General features: G+C 41.2%; 1 protein-coding gene across 3 annotated transcripts in view; it reads left to right on the top strand.

Annotated features, from left to right (window-relative positions):
* Positions 1 to 26,422, top strand: part of slco2a1 (solute carrier organic anion transporter family, member 2A1) — a 96,145-nt gene that overhangs the window by 67,139 nt on the left and 2,584 nt on the right. For all 3 annotated transcript variants that reach the window (XM_056751443.1, XM_056751444.1, XM_056751445.1), the window contains 3 exons: positions 9,145 to 9,309; positions 10,488 to 10,695; positions 25,242 to 25,389. In XM_056751443.1, the coding sequence (XP_056607421.1) occupies positions 9,145 to 9,309; positions 10,488 to 10,695; positions 25,242 to 25,389 (521 nt within the window). The remainder of the gene's footprint in view (positions 1 to 9,144; positions 9,310 to 10,487; positions 10,696 to 25,241; positions 25,390 to 26,422) is intronic.

Below are 26,422 nucleotides of genomic sequence, written 5' to 3' on the forward strand. Positions count from 1 at the left end.
AATATTTGTGGTGGCAACTTCTTCCATCACTCTCATTCCTACAGAAACAAATTCAGGTGGCAACCAACTTGGTCCTCTGCGAACCAACTCAGTCCGAATCCTGTTAGTCAGAGGTGAGGGCCAGTTAGCATGGTCAGTTGACAGAGGCTCATCCTCAGCAGTGAGGCTGAGTGGGGGTTCAGTTCAAGGCATTTCTATCAGACAACATATTGACACATTACTTAAAGCACATAGCAGTGGAAAATAACACATAGGCCTACCCTAAATTATCAGAAATATTAAAAGTACATTAAATTGCAGTTGTCCATTTGTTTTGTAGCCTAGGCATACCCCCCCTCTACGCACACACACACACACACACACACACACACACACACACACACACACACACACACACAGAGAGACATTCAAAAACCCACATGAAGGCTCATACTGGGTAGAAGTAGAGGCAAAGAGGTCTTCATCCTCAATAACAGACATTTGCGGAGACATATGAATAGCTAAGGACATAGATGGTAGCTCATCCTGAAGGGTAGATACCATTCCAGCAGAGTCCTGTGTAGTGGGGGAGGTGGGTGGCTCATTCTGACCAGTGGCAGAGGATGCTCCAAAATATTTTAGAATTGCCCCTGAAATTGCAATTGAATTGCAATTGAAATTGACATCAAAAGACCGTAGGCTACAATATAACTCTTATGAATTGCAAATTTAAATAAACATGCCTTACATGCCAAATGTCTGTCATGACTCATTAGACGCTATATTTATCTAATCTAAGGGAGGAGCAATTAACGTAGTTGCATACCTTTTATCTTTAGCTCTTTTCTCCTCTTCTTCGTTTCTTTTTCTCCTATATTGGGCACCTGACGGCTTTACCCTTTTTCTCTCTATCGTTGTCACTGTGTATATCTGGCACTCGACAATCAACAGATTTCCCATCCCCCAAACACTGTCACTCACGACCAGAAGTCAAGACTAAACCAATTCACCTCCACATTATCGTTTTAGATTACCTATTTTTATAAGCCATTTACATCCAAAGTATAGGCCTGTGTTTTATTATTATGAATGAAATGTATGTTATTTGGAAGAAAGTCAAGGTGTGACTGACTTTAGCCCGTTATGTGGATCCCCCCTCCTTGTCCGCTCCATTTGGGAGATGTGAACTGTCCACCGCGGGCGCGGACCCTCCCCTTTTCACACAGCTTCTGCGCTTCTCAGCAAGCAGGGGCGGCAATTTGCCAATTCTCCACACAGACAGTTACAGTATATCATAGATAATAGAAAACCGTTTAGCGGGGCAGATTATTTTTCTTTTTCAAGTGCTTGTGCCGCCCCCCACGTGTTGTGAAAAAATGCCATCCCAGGCGGCTGCCTGGTTCGCCCATGCCTAAAACCGCTACCGACCCGCTGCAGCGACTGTGGCATGATGGACACAACTAGCTCATGGCCCGGACATCCTCACATTATCCTGAGACCCCGGCCTGTCTACATGCCCAAAGTTCCCACCACTCCCTTTCGGGACCAGATGGTGAGCCTGCAGGCACTGCCCTGGGGAGGAAGACCCAAACTCATCCATGTTGTGTCCATTATGTGTGCTGCGCCTCTACTTGGACCGCATGCAGAGTTTCAGGAGCTCTTAGTCTTGTCTGTTTTGGAGGTCAGCAAAAGGGGAGGACAGTCTCCAAACAGAGATTTGCGCACTGTATCGTGGATACCGGTCCCAAGATTGCCCGTACCTGCTCGCAGTGAGGCCACACTCCAACTTGGTTATGGCCTCCTCGTAGGCACTAGCTCAGGGCACCTCTCTGATAGACATCCTCAGAGCTGCGGGTTGGGCTGAGCCCAACACCTTCTCAAGGCTCTACAGCCTCCGTGTAGAACCGGTGTCAGCCCAAATCTTGCCCCTCCTAGGTGGGTCAGCGTGTTATTTCCGCCTCCTTTCTTCCCCCACTGTGTGAAGAACAGGCATTCCATCTTTCAACTCAACTCACTCAACTAAACTTTATTTATATAGCGCTTTTTACAATTTCCATTGTTACAAAGCAGGTGTCCATGAGCGGATTTGACTATAAGCAAACTAAACAACTAAAGTCATATTCCTGTAAAAACAAGAAAAAGGTGAAAACACAGAAGACAAACGCTTCACACAAACACAATATGCACACATCAACATAGACACACACACACACACACACAAAACACAGACAGACACGCACGCACACCCTCACAGTGAAAGCAAACAGTTAAGATAAAGGAGAGAGAAACACAGGTCAAATATTAAACAGACTATACATTTCTATATGCACTATTAATTATGTAAAACTTCTGAATTCTAAAGCAGCCCCCCAGCCAGCCAAATAGTGCAAATCAGTATGCAAACGGTGGCGAGGTGTTGTTGGAAGTGTTCCTGGTTCCAGTTGATATAAATAATGTGGCCTTAACCCTCTGAGGATTTATATTATGGAAGTGTAGTGTATGCAATATTAAAAAGAAGCTTCTTTTGTCTAGATTTAAACTGACAGAGTCTGTCTGCCTCCCGGACAGTGAAGGGAAGACTATTCAAAAGTTTAGGCGCTAGATAGGAAAATGATATACAGGATAATTAATAGGGAGCAGGTGTGGGTAATGAAACTCTAATGGGAAGGGTAACGAGAAAAAAATGGCAGGAAACACCAACGAGAGACGCATAAACAAGCCAATATATACGGAAAGCCATGTCTTTCTCACACAAAACCCAATGGCTATGCCATGACTCCGCTGCAAGACAAGTATAAACATGGCATGATAGCGGAATCATGACAGTAACATGGAGTTCGATTTGCAGCCGTAGGCCAGTGAAGTATATAGTGAATATAATATCAGATAATGATCCGACATTTCTTCACTCTGCTGTAGGATTTTAACGTTGTCCACATTTTTAACGTAAGACAGTATTAAATCTAAAGTATGATTACGAAGGTGAGTGGGCCTGACACATGTTGACTAACGCCTATGGAGTTAAGAGTGTCTTTGAAGGCCATTCCAAAGGCAACGCAATGACTCTAACTGCGGCCAGTACTAGTTCTATTAAGAGCCCACCAAATTCTTTAACAAAATCTGTGTGGTGTCCTGGAGACCTATATAAAATAGCTAGAATACATTTTAAAAATGTTTTGTCCTTAGTATTAGGTGTGAATACATGAAGTACGATGACTTCAAAAGAATTGTATTTTAAATTAGACTTCTGGGAGATTTACTTTAAAATAATTATTGTAAAGTGTGGCGACACCTCCCCCTCTGCCTTTTAGACGAGGCTCCTTATAATAATAATCTTGGGGGACAGACTCAGTTAAAGTAATATAATCATCTGGTTTTAGCCATGTTTCTGTCAAACAGAGTATGTCTATTTTATGATCTGTTATCATATTGTTAACAAATTATTACTTTCAAGAGGTTTGTGCATTATCTTATGTTTTCTAACCCGGGGGACAGACACAGTCTCTATATTATGATGTTTGGGAGAAGAGATTGTAAATGTTGTACATTTTGTGTATTCTGCGACGTAAGATGGCAAGCAGACAGTTGGTTAAACCATTCTGTCTGCTCCCTGACCTGGGCCCTAGAGAGTTAAGTTATTGCATTATTAAGACTTTGTGCCATATTTCTAGACAGGAGGGAAGCCCATCCCAGGAGGGATGGAGACCATCTCGTTTCAACAGGTCAGGACTGCCCTCCAAACTCTTCCAGTTATTTATAAAAACAATATTATTCTGCAGGCACCACTCGGATAACCAGCCATTTAGTGATGATAATCTGCTAAAGATCTCATCACCACGATAAGCAGTGAGGGGGCCAGAGAATATTAAATTGTCTGACATCGTGCTTAAGAGCTCACACACCTCTTTAATATTATCTTTAGTGATCTCCGATTGACGGGGTCTAACATCATTTCTGCCGACGTGAATAACAATTTTACTGAATTTACGATAAGCCTTAGCCAGCACATTTAAATTTGACTTGATGTCAGGCGCTCTGGTTCCCGGTAAACATTTGACTATGGTGGCTGATGCCTCTATGTTAATGTTCTGAACAATAGAATCCCCGATAACTAGGGCACTTTCAGCAGGTTTCTCAGTTGGTGCGTCACTGAGTGGGTTAAACCTCGTCGAGACTGTAATCGGAACGGTTGAGTGATATTCTGTCCTGCGTGTATGCCGTCTCACAGTCACAAACTTTCCCGGTTTCGAGGGATTTTCAACCGGAAACGAGCTGTGCGCTAGCGTTGCTCGCATCCAGAGTGTTTTCTACGGTCCTTACACTCTTACTATTCTTAAATAAAGATTGTACGCCTGACTCAAATTCTAAGATCTTCTCCGTCAGCCTAACTATTTTCCTGCATTTATCGGATGTTAAACCCTCCCAGCTAACAGAGAAGGCTAAACTAAACATATGACATAAGGTGCAAGGAACAATAATTGGAATATAAGCCATAACTCAGCGGGTTTGAAGAGTAATTCTGACTTAACAAGGTTGCTTGATGAATCGTAGTAAATACGCTTAAGAAGAGAAAGAGTTAGCACACAAGACAAACTAGGCAAGATGATATTCCACAGTGTAAACAGAAAGCAAGCTAGCAACCTAATGCTGTGTTAACAGTGCTAATTTAACAAAAAAATTTGATGTAGAATCAAATGGAAAAATAATTTAGAAACGACAGTGATAAGTAATGATAATAAAATACACTTATATTAAAAGTGTAAATGTGAGGATACAAACTAGCCGCCGGCAGCGATGCAAAAAGAGTTAGTTCAGACTGAGCACCTCACTAAGCACCTCCTACGGGCAGGGTTGGGCAAAGTATCCCTTCCCTTTAGACCGTGTACCAGTGGAGTTATTTATCTTATAGCTCTTACCGGACCTAGTGTTACAGACATAGTAACCCTCCAGCAAGATGTTTCCCTCTGATGTTGTCATGATTCCACTATCATGTCAAGATTTTTCTTGTTCTAGAAGGGGATTCATGGCATAGCCTTAAGTTGTGTGGAGGGAGAGATAGTTTCTCTAGGGTCCTTCTATACTCACTCTCCGGTCTGCGTCTTGGTTCCTGCCCTCTTGTTTCCTTGTTAGCTTTTCCTCAGTGTTTAATCCCGTCACCTGATCCCTGCCTATTATCCTTTGTCTGTCTCCCCTTTAAAACATCCTCGTGTTCATTGTCCTGTGCACGTTCATTGAATGTTTCTTGAAAGTTATTGTATGTAGCGGTAGCTGTTGCAGTTTGTAGTTTGCCTTGTCTTCCAAGTTCCTGTTACCTCGTTTCTTGTAAGTGTAGTTTAGTGTCTGTATTAAGTATTTGTTTTCTTAGTTTAGTCAGTCTGTGTTCTTGTTTTAGTTAATAGAGCATCCTGTCTTGTTTTCCCCCCTCGTGGGTTTTGTTTTACCATTTGTATAGTCTTGTGTATTATTAAAGTCTTTCCTTATCATCCCCGTATCTGTCTGCTATTGGGTTCTGCCATGTCAAATCATGAGAGATGTTACTCATGATTGGTTCCCACCTTGGTAACCCATGACCCTTCCCAAGTGGACCTCCACCACGCGGTTCTCCCTTCAGTAAGCACATTCCTTCCATGAGTCTCCTTTAACGGGGAGACCATGTTGGTATCTCGACTTAACTCCTCCCCATGATAGGAAGGGGTCTCTGTAGCGCGTTTCCTCACTGAGGAAATAACGCTTCCCCAGTGGCCCTAACGGTGTCGGAAGGCTTCTCGCTGTTAGAGAAACAAGGCCTCTGCCTGTGACGGTCTGTGGCAGGGGCTTCCCACCTTTCCAAAGCTCTGGGACCCCCTACCTCTCCACTGGATTGTCACAATTTCGAGCTAGCAATCCCAGGCAAGCCTAAATTCTCGAACATCATGGTAATCTTTGTAACACCTCGTCTCTTTAAAGCTGTTACTCTGAGGGTTTGAACAGATCGCTGACATGTAACGGACAAAAGATTACTTGGTTTTGATGTCTATTTTATTCCTCCTCCCAAGTTTACATACAGTCGTGCTCAAAAGTTTACATACCCCTTGCAGAATCTGGAAAAAACTGAAAATTAAGGTTTATTTTTAATTTAGTCCTTCCCTGAGCAAGTTATTTCAGTAAAGAAATGTTAACATAAAGTTAATACTAAAGAATTTACATACCCCTGATTCTTTATATTGTATGATGTTACATAAACAGTCAATGACAGTTTTTATGTTTAGTCGTAGTTGTTTAAACTTGTTTGTCATTAGTCATTAGATTGTCAACTGATCTTAAAAACAATCACCCAGGTCCTTCACAATCTTTGCTTTTTCAGCATTTCGGGAAATTTGACTCCAGCAGTAACTGTATGATGTTGAGATTCCTCTCTTTACATCGAGGACAATCAAGAGAATCAAACACAACTATTACAATAGATAGAAACATTCAGTCCTGCCCCAAAAGTCAACACGATTAATTTAAATTCAGGTGGATATCCCTGCCTTTACGTGTTAATTTTGTGCAATATATTTTGAAATGTGTTCTTTATTTTTGATTGTCACTAATTATTTTCCATAATGTGACCACAATACTTTTGGCAGGAGTTTCTTACCATGTGTGTTAATGTAAAGCTCTGTTCATGCTTAAATCAAAATTGAATTCTATATTTTTGGCTTTCCATGTCTGTTAACTTTAAGGCAATATAATATTGTTCTACTCAGTTGACCTCAATTCACTTTAAGCACATATACACATTTAAAGCAACATGAGCCGTTTTGGTGTATGGTTCCCCCATGTGGTTGATAAACGCAATTTTCTGTTTGTTGTAAATATTGCTGTTGCATAAGAATTCCATGTGGGCACCGCAATACACGTTAATTTATGGACTAGGCGGAAACCGCTGTTACATCATGTCACTTCATAAACTCTGCATGTACTAAAGAACTCTTTTGGCTCCCGCGGGTTATACTACTGGGCTATACTAATAGTTCAAACTAGATTCTGAGGTAGCAGTTGGTTGTTAGCCATTAGCGCATAGCGTGCTAGCTGCATGGCAGCTAACTTGCTTACATTAGCCTCATAACACATTTGCAGTCACCCAAAACACAACACATGGACATGAATGTGTTTAGTAACCAAAGCAAGTAATTTTCTGTAGTTATATTTTCGGAAACTCACTCGCGACCAGGCATTGTGCTTTGTGTAATGGGTGCAATCAATAACTTTCACTCAACTCGCTATGGGAATAGTGCCTAGCACAGTAACTATAGATACCGATAACATTATTCCTCGTGCATAAACTAAGGAATCAGCAACTTTTGACCATACAACATTTATTGTGGTTTGGTAGTCATCATTTATAAGCATAACACTAAATTCGTGATGAGACACGATCATGATACGTAAGCTATTGAGACCCGGCAACATCATATTATCTCCAGTCTACCTTACAGTTATAAATTGTGAACCACTAACATTAGTGCTGGTTTGCTTTACTTCATGTCACGTGATATACCTTCATCTAATTTTGAATCTTTAATGTCCCACAGTGGTATGCGTGTGCATGTGCGAGGAAGGTTATTGGTCGAGCAGGATCGAGCTCGAAAAAAAAAAATGGTGGCCAACACGCCGGTTGGGGCATAGTTTTGTATAAATTAAAGTTTACTTTTCATTTTCAATAACTTTTAATTGAATTAGAATTTAGTATTGTATTTTTTTAAATATGTGAATGGTTATTGCAAAGACACTGGTAAATAATGACAAGCATTTCTTCCTGTTGCAGCAGCACACCTAACATGACTGAAGTCCGAACAGTCCGAACAGATGACTCTTTTGAACAGGTTCTTTTTAGTGAATCAAACCACACTGCAGTGTTGGAAATCACAAACAAATGACTCTTACAAACTGATGCTTTAAATTAATCGAAACTGCTGCACAGACGTATACCTAAGTAGTATTGTAGCCAATAGAGGGCATGCATGTGACACCACCGAGTGACTGTGGTTTTGGCCTACGGAGTGGTATAAAGACTGAACGGCCGCATTGTAGTGTACAGTGAAAACACAAGGAAAAGTTTTTGTGCGATCGACTGTGCTAACAGATTCAACACTTAAAGTAGAAGTGAGTGGACTGCTTCTCTAAACTGGAATCCAGGCACTGACCGAAACGTGAATATGCAGTAGTAGACACTTTTTCTGGTATGTTGAATTTTGGGAAAAAGAACAGTAACCAATGATATATACTTGAGTGAATACTACTTAATAATTTTACCATCTCATATGCTGTGTAATTGCTAAGTTTAATTAGTCAGCACCCATTGTTATGAGTCTTGTGTTCTATAATGGCGGGATATGTAGTGTTAGCAAGTTTTTCTTACAAACAGTTTTTCTTACACCGTGTCTACACCGGACGCGGCACACTGGGACGTGACACACAGCTTGTTCTTTTGGGGATTTCGCACCAGTTTAAAAAAAAAATAAGAAAAAGACAAGTCCCTGGAGGCGTGCAGGGGGTGTGGTGGCGGAACTACAGTATACATCGTCGCATTATTCATGCATAAGTGTTGATACACTATAAGTTTGTTTTCATATTCTCCCTGTATATGGTTTAAAGTATCTACTGTAGTTTTTTTAATATAGTTTTTAAGTAAATACTATAGTGTAATCAGATAATTTGTTTCATGTGGATAAATATACTAGTATTGTAAGTACTCACTTACTTTTGCCCAGGCTCGGCCAGACATAAAATTTAACCCCTGCCACTGCATAATATATAGGAATGTAGTTGAGGCTACATCTAAACAAGCTTTATGGTTCAGCCAAAATCAATTGCAGATCAGTACTTGTGCTTGCTTCAGTGTTGCCACCCCTAATAGTTCTTATGCCACTCCCTTGCCACCCCATAAATAATTTTCTAGATCTGCCCTTCCTAATTGCTCTAAACATATGTTATTTAATCATCTAATATACTGTACCACTAGAATATATTAATAAATTCCATTTTTATTGTGCTGTCCGGCCAAGAAAGCCCACAGGTGACATTAATGTGTTTCATTTGCATTTCATGCCAATTAAATCCTTACAGGTTTACTCATAATGATTAAATGTAAATATGTTAACAGCTATATCTGTCTTGTGTTGTCTGTTTGGGTTCTTGCAGTGTTCCCGAAGATGCTTGTTAAGCTTCTGCTGAATCCACTCTTCATGCTGCTAGTTCTGACCCAGTGCTGTTTCTCCTCTGTGATCGCGGGACTTGCTACCTTTCTCAACAAGTTCCTGGAATGCCAGTACAGTGCCTCTGCAGCCTATAGCAGCCTTCTTATTGGTCAGCTACCGTTTTATAATTAAACACAATTTAGTTTGGGAAGTTTTAGCTAATCTATAAATTGCACTTTACCTCTGGATATTGCTGTGTGTATCATTTTTGGTTTTCAGTGTTGGGGAGTTTTTGTTTAACCTGTTATTAAAGGATTAGTTCACTCAAAAATGAAAATTTGCTGTTAAATGTGGGTGACACTGTTTGTGCAGTAGACCATTGAAGATAAAATGTTTGTCCTTGGTGAATTACCTTAGGTCTCTGTCCTGTGATAATTCCGTTACAGCTTTGTTTTGGAATCATCATGGTGGCAGACTGATGCCCTGTCCACATACAAACAGCAGGTTTCACACAGCACACGCAAACGCAGTATCCAGTCACTGATACCAAACTTTTTTTTAATACTCCTGCTTAAGTGAAGATTCTTAGAAGATTTCCAGTGTTGTCGTTTAGACAGTAAAACCGGAGTTTTGGTGTATGACGTTGGAATGCACGCCACTATTTCATTATCGGTAATAACTGACATTGGAATAATGTAACTGGCCTATCAAAATCAAGAATTTTAGAGTATGTGTGATAAAAGGTGGTAATGCACCAGCTGCCAAATGATGCTGATGAAATGAAAAAGTTTTTGTGAGTTTGGCTGAAGTCATGAATTACAGGTTATAATGTTTAAGTTGTTAAAATTTCTTTATGAAACATGCAATGTCAGGAGTTGCAGGGAGTGATTTTGTGTTGTCTGTTTCTGCTTTTTTGACTACCATAGTAATGATCTGTGCTAAAATATTCCCTTTCTTGTTTTAAGGAATCTGGTTTATTTTAGACAGTCATGTAAACTATTTGGTTTAGCTGTAATTTACAAAAGACATACCAACACATACAACAATTTTACAAGTATGCAATGTTTTAGTTTTTTTAAATTGATATGATGTTTTTTAATGATCTGTTCAAATGTAAAATAATTCGTTTACTGTTTGTGGTGTAGCTATTTTAGTTAAAAAAAAATTCTTAACTGTATTTAAGCCACTTAAAATTACGAGAAGATTGTATCTTTATAAACTTTATAAAGCAGCTTCCCCAACACTGAAGGATACAATGTGGGATAAAACTATTAAATGATTCCCTGTATTTCCATAGAGAGAAACATCAATTTTAAAATGTAAAAACTTTTCTTTGTTTTCTCTCAGGTGCTCTTAATCTGCCTTCTGTTTCTGTGGGAATGGTGCTCGGGGGACTTGTTATGAAGCGCTGGGGCTTGTCATTCAGAATCATTCCACGTTTCTCTGTTGCAATGCTCACCATCTCCCTCATTTTCTGTGTGCCTCTCTTCTTCATGGGCTGCTCCACGCAAGATGTTGCTGGTGTTTATCCTAAAACATATAATGGCAATAATGGGTGAGTGGTGAGGGAACTTATTTTTGTTTTCACGATTTGTTGGTTTCCAAAAAAAGTTCACATTTTCAGATAGTTCTTGAATAAGAAAAAGGTGAACATTTGTCTTGCTGGTCCACCAGCTGTAGCAGCACCAACCAACAGAAACCAGTGTGGAAACCATACTAGTCTTATTAGAAGGGACAGGTTTAGCCATCTCTGACCTTTGTATGTGAGGAACCAGTAAGCACTTTGTAGCTTCTTTGATTCATTTTAACATCAGGTTTATAAAACAACAAGCTTTAAAATCAACTAGTAAGGTGAAAACATTTGCTAACAAAGCCCAGGCAAGGAATTACATATTTAAAAGTTTATCCTCCACAAAACCAATAATGGTCCTCTTACATTTGATTGCTTGCACATTTCTGGAATTGTCTCTGTTCAAACAAATTCCTTTCAGAAGTTACATCCAACGCCACCCATATTAACTGCAGCCCTAAAAGGCAAAGTTCTGATAGAGGATCTCAATAGATTTACAATTCATGAGCTGTTCCTACCCGAGATGAAATCTGGGAACTTCCTCTTTTCTTAAAATATTTTTTTGTGGTTGATTATTGAAAGTGGTATCGGATAAATTTCAATTGTAATCATCTGACAGGTGATTAGAGGTAATGAAAAAGTTATCATTTTAATAGTAATATAAGGGCCTGTTTTTTCAAGCGAGTCCTGTCAGAGCTGTTAAAGACACAAATGTCTTGCAAAGTAAATGCACACAAATCGGCTGGCCCTGAAGGCACAAACAAGCGAGAACTCATGGTCTGTGCTGGTCAGCTTTCAAAGGTCTTCACTGAAAATTTTAACCTGTCACTGGCTCAGGCCATTGTTCCAACCTGTCTGAAGTACATGACCATTGTACTTGTGCCTAAGCATTAATCTGCTAAGAGTCTGAACGATTTCCACCTGGTGGCACTTACACCCATCATTATGATGTGCTTGGAGTAACTGGTTCTGAGTCCCCTCCTAGAGGGCCTTCCACACTGGACCCATACTAGTTTGCCAAGATAAATATTCCACAAAGTATTCCAAAAACAGGACATTTAACCACACACAGGCAAGTATTACATTAACAGGTAAGTATTTTTACAAGCAAGACAAATCTATTAAAAAAAAAAATGATTGGAAAAAAACAGATAATTATAGACCCCTTTTGCGTCAACGTCACGTGTACGTCACAGCATTAGCTGGATGCAAAACAAAGGGAAAACTGAAGGCCAATACAAACCAGAAATGTTTTGACTACATAAGGAGATTTAAATGTCATCTGTTTGTGTTGTTTGTGCCACAACCGACAGAATACAGTCTCCAATTTGATAATTAAACACATATCTGCTGCCATTGCCAAACAAAAACACTGATGACACCTGTAGTTAAACACTAAAAAGAAGAGAACAGCTCTCTCTCTCTCTCTCTCTCTCCCTCCGTCACTCAGGTTCGCGGGTCTTTTCCGATAACGTTTAGGGTTTCTTCAGCTTCAGGTTTGTTTTTTACATCGGTTTGTAGTACTTACTTATTAACCAGTAGAGTTTGGTAAACGTGGGGTTTGTTCAGACGTGGTGCTTGGTAGAATGCAACTCGTCTTTGCATGTCAGAGTTTTTTTTTTCTTTTTTAAACCGTCAGCAGGCTCTAACCAGTTTTTTTTTACTTCACGCACAAAGTGTCTGACACTTTCTTGCTGTATTTCTGAAAAAAAATTACGTAGTGGTATAAAACTATTTTACAATTAGCTACACACACACTCTGCCGGTCATCAGAGTTTTTTTTTTTGAACCGTCTGCTGGTTCTAAGTAGTGGTATAAAAAAACTATATTACAAATCAATTAGCTACACACACATACCTGGTGTGAAAAAAAAAAAAAAGCACACTGATCATAAAAAATTTAAAGTTACAAAAATAAAGTTATGTTGAGAAGAACACTCTTGTTCATTACATTTTACTTCATAATTGCAACCGCTTGTGTTGTATTCATTGTTGCAAAACTTGTTCTGTATATAGTTTGTTTGTTATCGTGATCAAAACCATTGATTTGAAGCTCAATGCTGATGCTGTCATGTAAATAGTTTTCTAATCAGCAATAAATATAAAAATTTCTGATCAACCCATATCAATTGCATGCTTAAAATAACATACCGGTTAAAGCCCCGCTCGTCTCAAGACAACCCGACCCACTTCCTGGTTAAATTCCACCCACTTCCGGGTTAGGCCCCGCCCATTTCGAGTGCAGATACAGATAATTCATATGGTTAACAGATACAGATACAGATAATGCTGTACTCGCTCATCCCTACTAAACATACAGTTGTGTTCAAAATTATTCAACCCCCAATGCTGTAAATGGTTTTAGGGAATTTAGTGTACATTTGTAATTGTATTCAGAATGAAATCCTACAAGGACTTCTTAAAGAACCATATGCAACTAAAATGACATCAATTAGTTTTGTAATACAGTAGTAAATGTTTCTTTTGTGAATTCTTCATTGACATAATTATTCAACCCCTTATAGACTACCACTCTGAAGAACAGAGGTTCAATGAAGTGTTTTCAATCAGGTATTGAAAACACCTGTGGATATCAGGGAGCAGCAATAAAGCCTAATAAGCACAAATTAGGCAGCTTTAAAATGACTGTGATACTCCGCTCCTTCTAGACATTTACTGGTGTGGTTACAAACATGGTGAGGTCAAGAGAATGGTCCAGGAAGACAAGAGAACAGGTGATTACTCTTCACAGGAAGGGCAATGGCTATAAGAAGATTGCAAAGATGTTAAACATACCAAGAGAAACCATAGGAAGCATCATTCGCAAATTCAAGGCAAAGGGCACTGTTGAAACGCTACCTGGTCATGGCAGAAAGAAGATGCTGACTTCAACTGCTGTGCGCTACCTGAAGCGTAGAGTGGAGAAAAGTCCCTGTGTGACTGCTGAGGAACTGAGAAAAGATTTGTCAGATGTGGGTACTGAAGTTTCTGCTCAAACAATACGGCGCACCCTGCGTAATGAAGGCCTCCATGCCAGAACTCCCAGGCGCACCCCATTGCTGTCCTCAAAGAATAAGAAGAGTCGACTGCAGTATGCCAAAAGTCATGTGGAAAAACCACAGAAGTTTTGGGATAGTGTTCTGTGGACTGATGAAACAAAATTAGAACTGTTTGGGCCCATGGATCAACGCTATGTTTGGAGGAGGAAGAACAAGGCCTATGAAGAAAAGAACACCTTGCCTACTGTGAAGCATGGCGGGGGGTCAATCATGCTTTGGGGCTGTTTTGCTTCTGCAGGTACTGGGAAGCTTCAGCGTGTGCAAGGTACCATGAATTCTCTTCAGTACCAGGAGATATTGGATGCCATTGTGATGCAGTCCGTCACAAACCTGAGGCTTGGAAGACATTGGACCTTTCAACAGGACAATGATCCCAAGCATACCTCCAAGTCCACTAGAGCATGGTTGCAGATTAAAGGCTGGAACATTTTGAAGTGGCCATCGCAGTCACCAGACTGAAATCCGATTGAGAACCTATGGTGGGACTTAAAGAAAGCAGTTGCAGTGCGCAAGCCTAAGAATGTGACTGAACTGGAGGCTTTTGCCCATGATAAAAGGGCGAAGATACCCGTAGATCGCTGCAAGACACTTGTGTCAAGCTATGCTTCACGTTTAAAAGCTGTTATAACTGTAAAAGGATATTGTACTAAGTACTAAGATTGAATGTCACTTGGGGGTTGAATAAAACTGATAATGATGTGAGCTCAGAAAAGACATTTGTGGTTATTTCATTATAAATGTTATGTTATATTTGTCTGACCTACACATGCCTCTTTGATTTAATTGTAAGCAGGATGACTGGATGATCATAATCAATGTCAAACCGACCAAAACAATCAATTTCAGTGGGGGTTGAATAATTTTGAACACAACTGTACTTGGTTTCTCTGTCTGGTAGGAGAACATGTCAGGCCACTTAACTGCAGGTAATCTTGTCAGTTCGTCCCTGGATCCATTGAATGGGTGCGTACATGTTGGCCAAGTTCCTTGCATAAAAGTTAACTTTTCAAAAACAATCACGGTCCTAGACAGTGAGTGATGTTTCATGCCAAAATTTAATCAGATTTTTTTCTAGTCATTGAAGCGAGCAAACAAATGTGCTACCTAGCATTAGTAATGCGGTGAGTGGGATCTTTCCGCCTCCACCTAAGCTCGTCCCAAAAAAACGTGACTCAATGTTTTCTACAGTAAATGCGTCTATAGCTAAATAGGTCACAAACAAGATAGTCTTACAACTAGACCTGACCCTAAGCAAACGTAAGAAGTGAGTTTATGAAGTTCAGATGCAAAAGATTTACGAGAAGGGGAACCCAAGTTCAGTCAGCGTTTCACGAATAACATAAACGTTATTAACAAAACAATACAAAAGCCCACGATACAGGTAAAACCTAACAAAACAAAGAAATTCAAACATAATCTAGGGGGCAAAACAAGAGAGCAGGGTCAAAACTTATACTCACATGACTTAGGGAACTAGGGAAACACGGCATCAAAAGAAGGTACATTCCAACATCACAGGGAATAATCCTTTGGCAAGGTTTTGTGACGAGAAGCATGCAAGGCAAACAAGTGAAAATTAAACGATTCAGTCAGGACAACAAACATAATGACATTAAATAGGGAACTAACAAAGGCTGATTAACAAGGAGCAGGTGTGGGGAATCAAACATTGATGGGAAGCTAAACAAGGAAGCAAGGGGGAGGGATCAAGAGACGAGACAAGGCCGGCGAGCACATAGCCGTCACAAACAAACAATGACCATACGCTGGCACACAAAACACGTGGGGCTGTCGTGATCCTGCCACAAGATTGACACAAAAGACCATCAGACATTTACTTTCAGAAAAGCCAGTTATATTTTAGACCAGGCTGAGTGTGTTATTTAGCAGGTTTGGAGCAAAATTATGGGTGTAACGTAAAGACACATGACATGTATGTCTGAAGAGAATGTATATTTATTTATCAACCCATTCATATCTTAAACATTTTTTTCTTGGATTATGTTATATGCATGAAATTAAAGACAGGTTAACTTTGTAAACTCATTATCTCTAATGTAATCACACCCTCACACAGAGCGCGCTATTCACACTGTAATGATCTTGCGCGAAACAAACGCACATGGTCTCCGCCCCCAAATAAGGGCACACAACAACACAGCAAGATTCCTCATCAAATATCTTTGGTGATGTGCAGAGGATCTTCAGATGGTCCTATGCAAAGAGAAAACTAAGTAATATTTTCAGTTTCATTATGAAGAGCGACTGCAATTGATGAGTTGGTATTCTTTCTTTCTCTCCTCCCTATTTACCATTGTTTTACTGTAGTAAACGAGTAACTGTAATTTTTGGGCGGTGTTGTGGTGAGAACATTGTGGTTGCAATGATATTACAAATTAACAAAACGTGGTGCTTTTGTTATGCATGGGCAAAGTTAGTATTCATGTTTATTTAAATAATTAATACCGTGCACATATATGCTTACATTTATTTACATTCTTATTTTAGGAATGTAGCTGCATCACTTAATCTGTGTGCTTTGCATTGTAAAAGACAAGAAACTTGCCAGGCATGCAATGTTCAACTGTGTCTTTAGTTGCAGAGAAAATGCTGCCAAAATTTACACAAATATATGTAACTGTGTTTGAGAAATTAACTACTACTAAAACATGTATTATTTAAGTATCACCACATTCTTTGTTCTAGCTGCTTCAGAACATTTCATAATGATAGTATGTTAAGCTTGGGTCTTTATCTACTCAAATGTGCAACACATCAATCTTCGTGGCCATTGACATCCCTTCTTATATGGCCTTTCCACAGCAAAAAAATGTCATGTAAACTAAATGCACGCAAATCGTCTGGCCCTGAAGGCATACCCAGGCGAGTACTTATGGTCTGTGCTGGTACAGGTTTTCACTGACATTTTTAACTTGTCACTGGCACAGGCCATTGTTCCAAGTTCTACGAACATTGTACTTGTCCCTAAGCATTAATCTGCAAAGCCTCTGAACGATTTCCACATGGTGGTACTTATACCCGTCAATATGATGTGCTTTGAGAACTGGTTCTGAGTCAACCCCTAGAGGGCCTTTCAGACTGGACCCATACCAGTTTGCCCATCACCCAACAGGTTGACAGAGGATATTATTTCCATTGATCTTCATTTTGCCCTTACACACCTAGATAACAACAACATCAACAACACATATTTAAGGATGCTGTTCATTGATTTCAATTCCACATTTAACACAGTCATGAACACCTAACTAGTCACTAAACTTATTATATTAGCTGGATTCTGGACTTTCTGTCTAACAGACCTCAATATGTAAGGTTGGGCAAATGCTTCTTCAACTCTAATCCTAAATGCCCCAAAGGGCTGCTTGCTGAGACCACTGCTCTAATCTCTGTTCACCCATGACTGTGTTCCTTCCTGAACACCAATGAGCTCAATCCCCTGATGACCAAAGACCTCAAAGGGACTTGAGGCAATCTAAAAGCAGCATTCACTCCCCTATCTTCGATAACGGGACTGAAGTAAAATGTGTCACAAGCATTAAGTTCCTGGGCGTCCACATCTCTGAGGATCTGTCCTGTCATTCAAACACCTTATTTCTGATTAGGAATCCACAACATCGCTAATGCTTCCTGAAAGCTCATATGTCTTCTCTGATCCTAATCAGTTTCTACAAAGAACATCCTGACCAACTCTATCACAGTGTGGTATGGCGGCTCCACAGGGAGTGAGAAGAAAGCACTGCAAAGTGTGGTGAAAACTGCCCATTGCATAATTGCCACCCATCTAGCTGCCATTGAGCCTCTTCACCACAGTAGACCCCAAAATGTTTTCTTGGGGACTTCTTCACCGGTAAACAGTTCCAATGTTGATGACTGGGGAGATGTCAGACTGGAATTCTATGAAGTCCATAAAGCACCGGCTCAGCTCATTCTCAGCGGAAATTGTGTGGATGGAGTCCTCACTAGCACCCTTCGATCGAAGACAAAGAGCCCTGACGTGACCCCGATCACGACACATCTATGCTGCCTTGAAAATTTATCAGATATAAAAAAGATGGGGAGATGGGGAGTAAGGCAAACAATGTATCCGGACGTGCCTTTCTGCCTTGGAATGCAGCCCTGAGGGCAGCACTTAGCTGTCAGATGCAGCCTGATTGTGTGTGACTGTCAGGAAAGGCCTCGGCCTCCTTAGTGATTTGATAGGTCATATTCACGGTCAGCAGTGATGACAAAATGCGCTTGTGAAACAGTTCAGAGAAATCAACCTACATATCAATTTTTACATATGAAAATATGTGTTTGAAACAATGCATCGCAATGCAAATGGCAACTTGTATCTGATACACAACTTTTTAAATTGATGCATCGCATCCTTACCTTTTATGTCGATGCACTGATGCAAATTGATTAATCTTCCAATCCCTATATTTCATTCAGTTTGACTTCTTTACATTGTTAAATGTACTGTCTTTTCAAGCTTAACATGGTCAACTTGTCAAAAAACTAGTTGAACATACGACGTAGTATTTCTGTCCTCGATTCACTCCACCAGGGTTCATACAGGTTTCAGAGAGTTTTTTTCAAACATGGTTTCTTTTTTCGTAACAAGGGTTCTTAGTCCCTTATTGGACATTTATCCCAGAAAAGCACCCCAACGTGACATCCATCGAGCAAAAGAGCATGCCCACGCGCAAATGTGAGAGAAAGGCATCCCTAAACATCAACCAGCCAGCATGAGAAAGAGCATGCCCACCAATGCCACTTCACTCAGCTGAAGGAAGATAAGCTGTGTCTGTTTTCTCACTGCATTTCGGTGACCAGCCACCGATTATTGTTGGATTTGGAGATAGTTTGAAACTGATAGATGGTGTGGTCCCAGTGCTAAAAGATGCCGAACATGAACCTCCTACGGTAAGGCAAACTAAGTAATATGTCTGTTTTTTACTGCCAATCGGCATGTACGTGCATAATGTAAACATGAACTTAGAATGAATCGTCTTGGCTACGGATGTAACCTCAGTTCCCTGATGGAAGGAAAGAGAAGTTGTGTTGAACCGACAGATGTGTTCGCCCTGGAAAACCTATTGCTTCGACTGGTTTTGAAACAGGCCAATGAAATTGGCAAATGAAATTTGCATGCCGGACTCCGCCCCCTGATAGCTGGGTATAAAAGGGAGACGGCGTGCTGCATTCATTCACCTTTAGTTCTGAGGAGCCTTAGAGCCTCTAACGACTGCTGCAGCGGTTGACAAGTGTTTGTGGGAAGAAGGACACAACGTCTCATTCCCTCCATAGACGTTCCCTTTCTGTCGGTCTCTCGACGTTGTGTCGAACCAACAGATGGGGCTCCTATTAAAACTCACCACAACTCTGTGCCGTATTAGAATCTCAGCGAAACGATGGTGACGTAAGAAGGCGTTTAAGAAGTGAGCGCTTTCAGGAAATTTGTAATCTTCCACTGGATAGTTGGGGAGAGGGTCCCAGAGCTTTTTAGAAAAGGTGGGAAGCCTCTACCTTCGGTCCTCAAGATGCCGCAAGGCCACTGGGATGTGCACTCCTTGAATAGGGAACGCACTACAGAGACCACTTCCTACCATCGGGAGGAGTTCTAGTGGAGACACCCTCATGGTCTCACCGTCAGGGGAGAGCTCATGGGAGAACATATGCGGACTGAGGTAGTTAGCCATTAGGTGGAGGTCCACCTGTGGAGGTCATGGGTTGCCAAGGTGGGAACCAACATGAGGATATTTCAGATGGAACCACCCGAGTCAGGGAGTTACAAAGCCCGGAGGACTAGGTCAGGTTAGAGCTATGTGTGGATAACTCATAAGGTACCCGGCCTAAGGGTTGGGCTGCTCTGCCCAGTCCGCCCGCAGGAGGTGCTTGCTTAGTGATAGATGGAATGCCTTTTCATTGCCCTGTGTAGGAGAGAATGGAGGCTAGGTAGCACACTGACCCACCCATGGAAAGGGGGGATGGTGTTTTCGCAGGCATACGCCTTACCGGCTGCCGGTCCTACATGTTGCCATGCAAGACGCGGGCTACACAGGTTTAACAAGGAGGTTGTAAAACCTTGCGAAGGTGTTGGGCATAGCCCAACCCGCAGCGCTGCAGATGTCAGCCAGAGAGGCGCACCTGCGCCAGTGCCCACCAGGAGGCTATACTCCGGGTGGAGTGAGCTCTCACTGACAGTGGCCACGGGCGATTCTGAGACTGGTACGCCGGCGTCCACAATCCAGTGCGCTACTCTCTGTTTGGAGGCAGTCTCCCCTTCTGCTGATCTCCAAAACAGACAAAGAGCTGATCAGAGCTCCTGAAGCTCTGCGTGCCGTCTAAGTAGAGGCACAGTGCGCGTACTGGACACAACACGGATGGTGTTGGGTCTTCCTCCTCAGTGGGGAGCACCTGCAAGTTCCCCACCTGGTCCCGAAAAGGAGTGGTGGGAACTTTGGCAAAATTCTAGGCAATCGGAGGACACGGAGAATGCCTGTAGGTCCCCTACCCTCTTGATGGAAGCAAGCGCTATTAAGACAATTGTCTTCATCGTGAGCTGAGGAAGAGCTGCGTCTCTGAGGGGCTCGAAGGGGGGCCTCTTAAGGCCCGCCAGGACCATGTCAAGGTCCCAAGAGGGTATGGAGCGTGGGCGAGGCAGATTCCGCCTTTAGGGGCCATTAGGAACCTTATGATCAGGTCGTGCTATCCCAGAGACTTTCCAGCAACTGAGTCGTGATGAGTGGCTATTGCGGCTACATACACTTTCTGTGTGGAAGGTGAGAGGTTAGTCTCAAGTCGCTCTTGTAGAAAGGACAACATGTTCCAGATCGAGCAACTCTGTGGGTCTTCTCTGCGAGAAGAACACCAGGACGAGAAGAGGCGCCACTTATAGGCATATAGCCGCCTAGTGGTCGGGTCCCTAGCCTGAATAATGGTCTCAACCACTGCTGGGGGTAGGTCACACAGGATCTCTTCGTCCCGTCCAGGGGCCAGACATGGAGGTTCCAGATGTCTGGCCTGGGATGCAACAATGTGCCCTTCCCCTGAGAAAGCAGGTCCTTCGTCAGGGGAGTTGTTGTCAGAAGCATTAGACCTGAGAGCCAAGTCTGGTTGGGCCAGTGTGGCACAACTAGTAACACTTGATGCTCCTCTTCCCTGACCTTGCAAAGAGTCTGTGCGATAAGGCTCACTGAGGGGAAAGGCGTACTTCCGCTTGTCCCGCGGCCAGCTGTGCACTAGAGCATCCGTGCCGAGGGGGGCCTCTGACAGGGAGTACCATAGCGGGCAATCAGCGGTGTCCGGGGATGCAAACAGTTCTACCTGAGCCTGCCCGAACTGCACCCAAATGAGCTGGGCTGCACGGGGGTGGAGTCTCCCCTCTGCCCCAGGCGTCGACTGGCAAGAGAGCGTGTCGGCTGTCATTTCACCTGGGATGTATGTCGCTCTTAGGGAACGGATCACCTGGTGACTCCACAGGAGGAGGTGTCGGGCGGGTCGTGTTGACTGCCGTGAGCGTATGCGATTGATGATTGATGTACGCTACGGTAGTTGTGCTGTCCGACCTTGGGAGGTAGCTGCAACGATTCGTCGGGATCGGATGACAGCAGATCACCCTCCGATGCTGCAATAGACATCTCATCATCATCACTCACCATTTCCAGATACGTGACTGAGGATCCAGATGGCTGGGAGCCGCCTCCTGGGGAACGGTCAGATGAGCGTGACGGGGTGTGAGCGCTTGGCTGACAGATTGACGCTCACAGAAGTCCCCATATCACCCTCGCTGCTCGGACTAGCGGACGGCAGGGCCTTGGCCACTGTCGTCACTGCCCAGGAAGCTAACGAGGTGGTGGCTGGTTTTTGGAAGAAGACAGCCACCCGTGACCGCAATGACCGCAGTGTGGGCAAGATGTGTCCACAAATGCTGCCTCAGCAAGCTGGATGCCCAGACACTTGAGGCAGACATCCGGGGGCGGAGTCCGGCATGCAAATTTGCAGGAATAATGCGATGATGTATTGCAGTGGTCTTCACTATTTTTTTCATGAGAGCAACAATAATGTCAATAGGCAAGCCACCTTTCAGCAATGTATGAAAAGTTACATCCAGTCTTAAAATGCATACCTGCTTATAAATCTAGCATCCGTGAACATACAATATGCAATGTAACAAATACAGAAAGGGGGAAATGCAACAAGATGATTTCCTTTAATGACATAAAGCAGGATTACCTTAATGCTGCGATGAGTGGAAGCATGCATTTCCTTAACTTTCCTTATATTGTATTTGTAGCTTGTAGTTGCGATTCGTGTGAGGCATGCAAGATGTTCATTGGTGAGGTGGTTTCTGTGTTTCCTCTTTATATTGTTCATGGTAGAGAATCTTGACTCACAAGTGTTTTTTGCACAAGTGGCTTCAAAGTGGGAAAATCTTCTTCAGACACCAAATTCCAGAAGTGTTCAACACCTGCTCGGAGTTCAGCTTTGAGAATGTCTTTTGTCTGCAGTTTTACCATTTCACTTTCTACAGCAGCATGATGAGTAGGGCAGAGAAGAGTGATAGTTGGAAGGAGAGATGACACATCCACATGGAAGGGGTTTGCAATGAAGTTAAAAATCTCCTTTAGTTCATTTACATCCTTGAATCTCGATTCAAATTCCCCCCTTAGCTCTTCCAAAAAAATCACAAATTCTCTGTGGCTGAAGTGCTGCTGCAGAGATGGGTCATTTGTGATGACAGCTCTGAGTTTTGGGAAGTGAATGAACTCTGTCAATTATGTACAGTGCAGTTAATTTGTTCTGAAATGCTCCGACTGCATTTAGCATGTTGTTTGGAAGCTTATCTCTTCCTTGAAGTTGCAGGTTGAGAGTGTTCAGTTGACAGATGAGGTCAGTCAGAAAGGCCAGCTGTATAATCCAGCATGGGTCTTCCAGCTATGGCTCCTGTTTCCTTTGCTGGCCAGGAAAGTGCAAATCTCAGGGAGAAGGTTTTCCAGGAGATAACCACCTCACTTCACTCTGCATCAGTAAATCACCATATTCTGTGTCATAGTCTTCAATTAACTGTCGGAATGGTCTGTGGTTCAGCAGTCTGGAGACAATGAAGTTTACAACACGAACAACTGTTTGCATTACATTTTGAATTATATTATTTCTGAGTTTGGATACCAGTGACTCCTGATTTTATCAGATTCCATTGTCTTTTTTTCATGAGCCCAACAAGCCCCTTCTCCTTACCTCGCATGCTAGGGGCTCAATCTGTGCACACACTTGCTATTCTACTTGCTGTTCCAATTTTCTTTTTCTTATTTCCCTTCTAGGCAGGTAACTCTTATTTAAATTTGGATGCGTTGTTTGGAAATGGCGCTCCAAATTACTGTGCTTGAAACCAGAGCCGGTTTGCTTGCATAGTAAACGCAAAGGGTTCGATCCATGGAGAACAAATAAAAAAGAATCCGTCCACTTTTCTTGAAATTTTCTATGCTCATGCTATATGACTCATACCTTTCTCTTTTTAGCAGGTGCTGACTCTCCACAAACTACGTCTCCGTCATCTTTGTGTTGATTTGTGGTTGTTACATGCTTCGATTCTTCGAGTTCCCTCTTTTGTCACCGTCACATTGCTTTGTTGCTGTGTGCTAAGTGCACGAAACTGTTTGATAAGAAATTGATCCATATGTAATCTGTGTGAAACACAAGCTACAGTTGTGTTCAAAATTATTCAACCCCCACTGAAATTGATTGTTTTGGTCGGTTTGACATTGATTATGATCATTCAGTCATCCTGCTTACAATTAAATCAAAGAGGCACGTGTAAGTCAGACAAATATAACATAACATTTATAATGAAATAACCACAAATGTCTTTTCTGAGCTCACATCATTATCAGTTTTATTCAACCCCCAAGTGACATTCAATCTTAGTACTTAGTACAACATCCTTTTACAGTTATAACAGCTTTTAAACGTGAAGCATAGCTTGACACAAGTGTCTTGCAGCGATCGACGGGTATCTTCGCCCATTCATCATGGGCAAAAGCCTCCAGTTCAGTCACATTCTTAGGCTTGCGCACTGCAACTGCTTTCTTTAAGTCCCACCAGAGGTTCTCAATCGGATTTAAGTCTGGTGACTGCGATGGCCACTTCAAAATGTTCCAGCCTTTAATCTGCAACCATGCTCTAGTGGACTTGGAGGTATGCTTGGGATCATTGTCCTGTTGAAAGGTATGGATAATTATGTCAATGAAGAATTCACAAAAGAAACATTTACTACTGTATTACAAAACTAATTGATGTCATTTTAGTTGCATATGGTTCATTAAGAAGTCCTTGTAGGATTTCATTCTGAATACAATTACAAATGTACACTAAATTCCCTAAAACCATTTACAGCATTGGGGGTTGAATAATTTTGAACACAACTGTAACTCCTGTTGGAAATAGCAGTTGCTAACGTTAAGTGTTACGTACTAAAATGAGCGCTTAATTTCTTTATAGAATTCAAAAATTGTTCTTTGAATAATAATCTGGTCACTCTTTTTCTTATACTATAAGTAAAAAAGCACTGGAGAGTCAAGCTATACACTTTTTCAAAAATTATGCTTCAGTTTAACCTGAGGACTTAAATTTAAATCACTACTTTTATTTAATGCAACATATTATTGTGTTTTTTATGTCAAACTCACCTGTAATGTTAAATGGAATAGCAATTTTAATAGTATAATATATTTTAATAATATATGGAATAGCAGAAAAGTAACATGTTTGTTATTTAATGAACTTTTTCTATAAAGAGTACAAACAAAGGAATTTTTTAAGGTCCTACTTTGGTTTATGTAGGGTCCAACAACAAGTTTATTTACATATAAGGTGAAAAACACAATTATTTCATTAGAATAGGCAGTTATTCTTACCTTACTTCTTCATCTGTCTAATCCCCTCTGATTGGTCTGATGGGCTAGTCTGCTGTGATAGGTCTACCATGAATGAGGCTCACAAGCTATAGTGTTTTGGGTAGAAGAGTAAATTCTTTGCGGGCAGTCCTAGCAAAAAGTAGACAGGGACTATATGTAGTGATTTACATCCATGGCGGTTCGCGAATCAGACTAGGGACAACTCGTTTGCGTGATTCGAAGTCGACTCCCTTTTTCCCAAGCACTAACTTTGTTATTTATTCACCTTCAGATTTACAATTTGACAGACTGCTTACTTTCAAACACGGCAACATAACACACTGCATGAAATGTCAATTTCATGATCTCATGTTATATACTCTTTAAATCTTTGAATTGTGCAGATCCTGTACCTTGACCCATCTTCGCAGAAAGCTGTACTCTACTCTGGATGTTAGTGGAATGGTGGATGTCTACTTTGGATGTGTCTGGATTAGTGATTCATTAAAAAAATTGTGTGTGGGTATTCTGCAAGTACAGAGACTAAATCATGTCAATGTGCTCTGCAGGCTGCTGCTATCCTGTACTGACAACTGCTCCTGCCCCAGGAGTGCCTTTAACCCAGTGTGTGGAGAAAACCATATTGAATACGTCTCACCCTGCCATGCTGGCTGTACAAACTTCACCATGGATTCTAAGAACCCATACAGAGTCCATGTAAGATGCTGCCCAGGACTGCATCATAGCTCTGTTAATTTATACTTTTATTTGGTTCATTACTAGAGCCAAATAGCAGCTTCGTCTGTCTTCAATGAGCAATTAACGAAAGATGTTTTAGGAATAATATATAATGTTAAAGCTCACTGGAATGTTACAACTCAAAGAAGGTGAAGTGAGGCATTTGTAAGAAGAATTTTTAAGGAAACAAAAAGGTTCTATCTACAAAATCGTATTATAATTTGGTTCTATAAGGCTCCATCCATGAGCCAATCAGCACTTTGAATACACACAAAGGGAGCTTTCTTTGGCATGTTGCTTGGCTCCTCAGTAACAGTGGGAAATATCTGAGCAAACAGTTCAAGGCAAAACAATGTTTCAAAGAAACCTGAATGCTGTTTAATTAATATTCTTGTCAAGGAGAGCAGTTTAAACTACACCCTTTTTGTATTGTTTTAGGTGTTGTTGAAGATATTATTTGTTATATTTATAGACACAACACAAGCCAGCCGTGCTAGCTTCCTAATTCCTGCGTTTACATACACTCTCATAATGCATAAATGTAACAATATTAAGCCCTAAATGCCAAATACTCAACAATGGCAAAAGTCTTAATTACAACAATAAACATTGTCATGTTAGTTCAGCCCTTCTCAATATCTAGAACGTAATTTTACCTGTTCAACCTTCTGTGGAAAAAACATATAGATACAAAAATTAGCACTGCATTTTATGCTTGACTTGAACAAGAAAAAAAGCATCCTAAAATATGAAATAAGTGTCATTAAAAAACATTATTACAACAATAATTTCATGTTGTATAAGTAAATTGTTTGTGTTGCTTGAAAATATTTTTACTTTAATGAATGTTATGCAGATAGAACCTTATAATTCTAAACCAAAAGTGTTATTTCGGAAGCAGAAGGTTCTATCTGCGTTTCACCTGTTACAAAAAAAAACATTTACAAATTTAAATAATGTTTATACTGTACATTTAGAATACATTTGGGTCTCTGTCTTTTTCACGTATGAA

Source organism: Triplophysa dalaica, chromosome 6 (genome assembly GCF_015846415.1).
Source record: "Triplophysa dalaica isolate WHDGS20190420 chromosome 6, ASM1584641v1, whole genome shotgun sequence".
In the NCBI taxonomy this organism is placed as follows: Eukaryota; Metazoa; Chordata; class Actinopteri; order Cypriniformes; family Nemacheilidae; genus Triplophysa; species Triplophysa dalaica.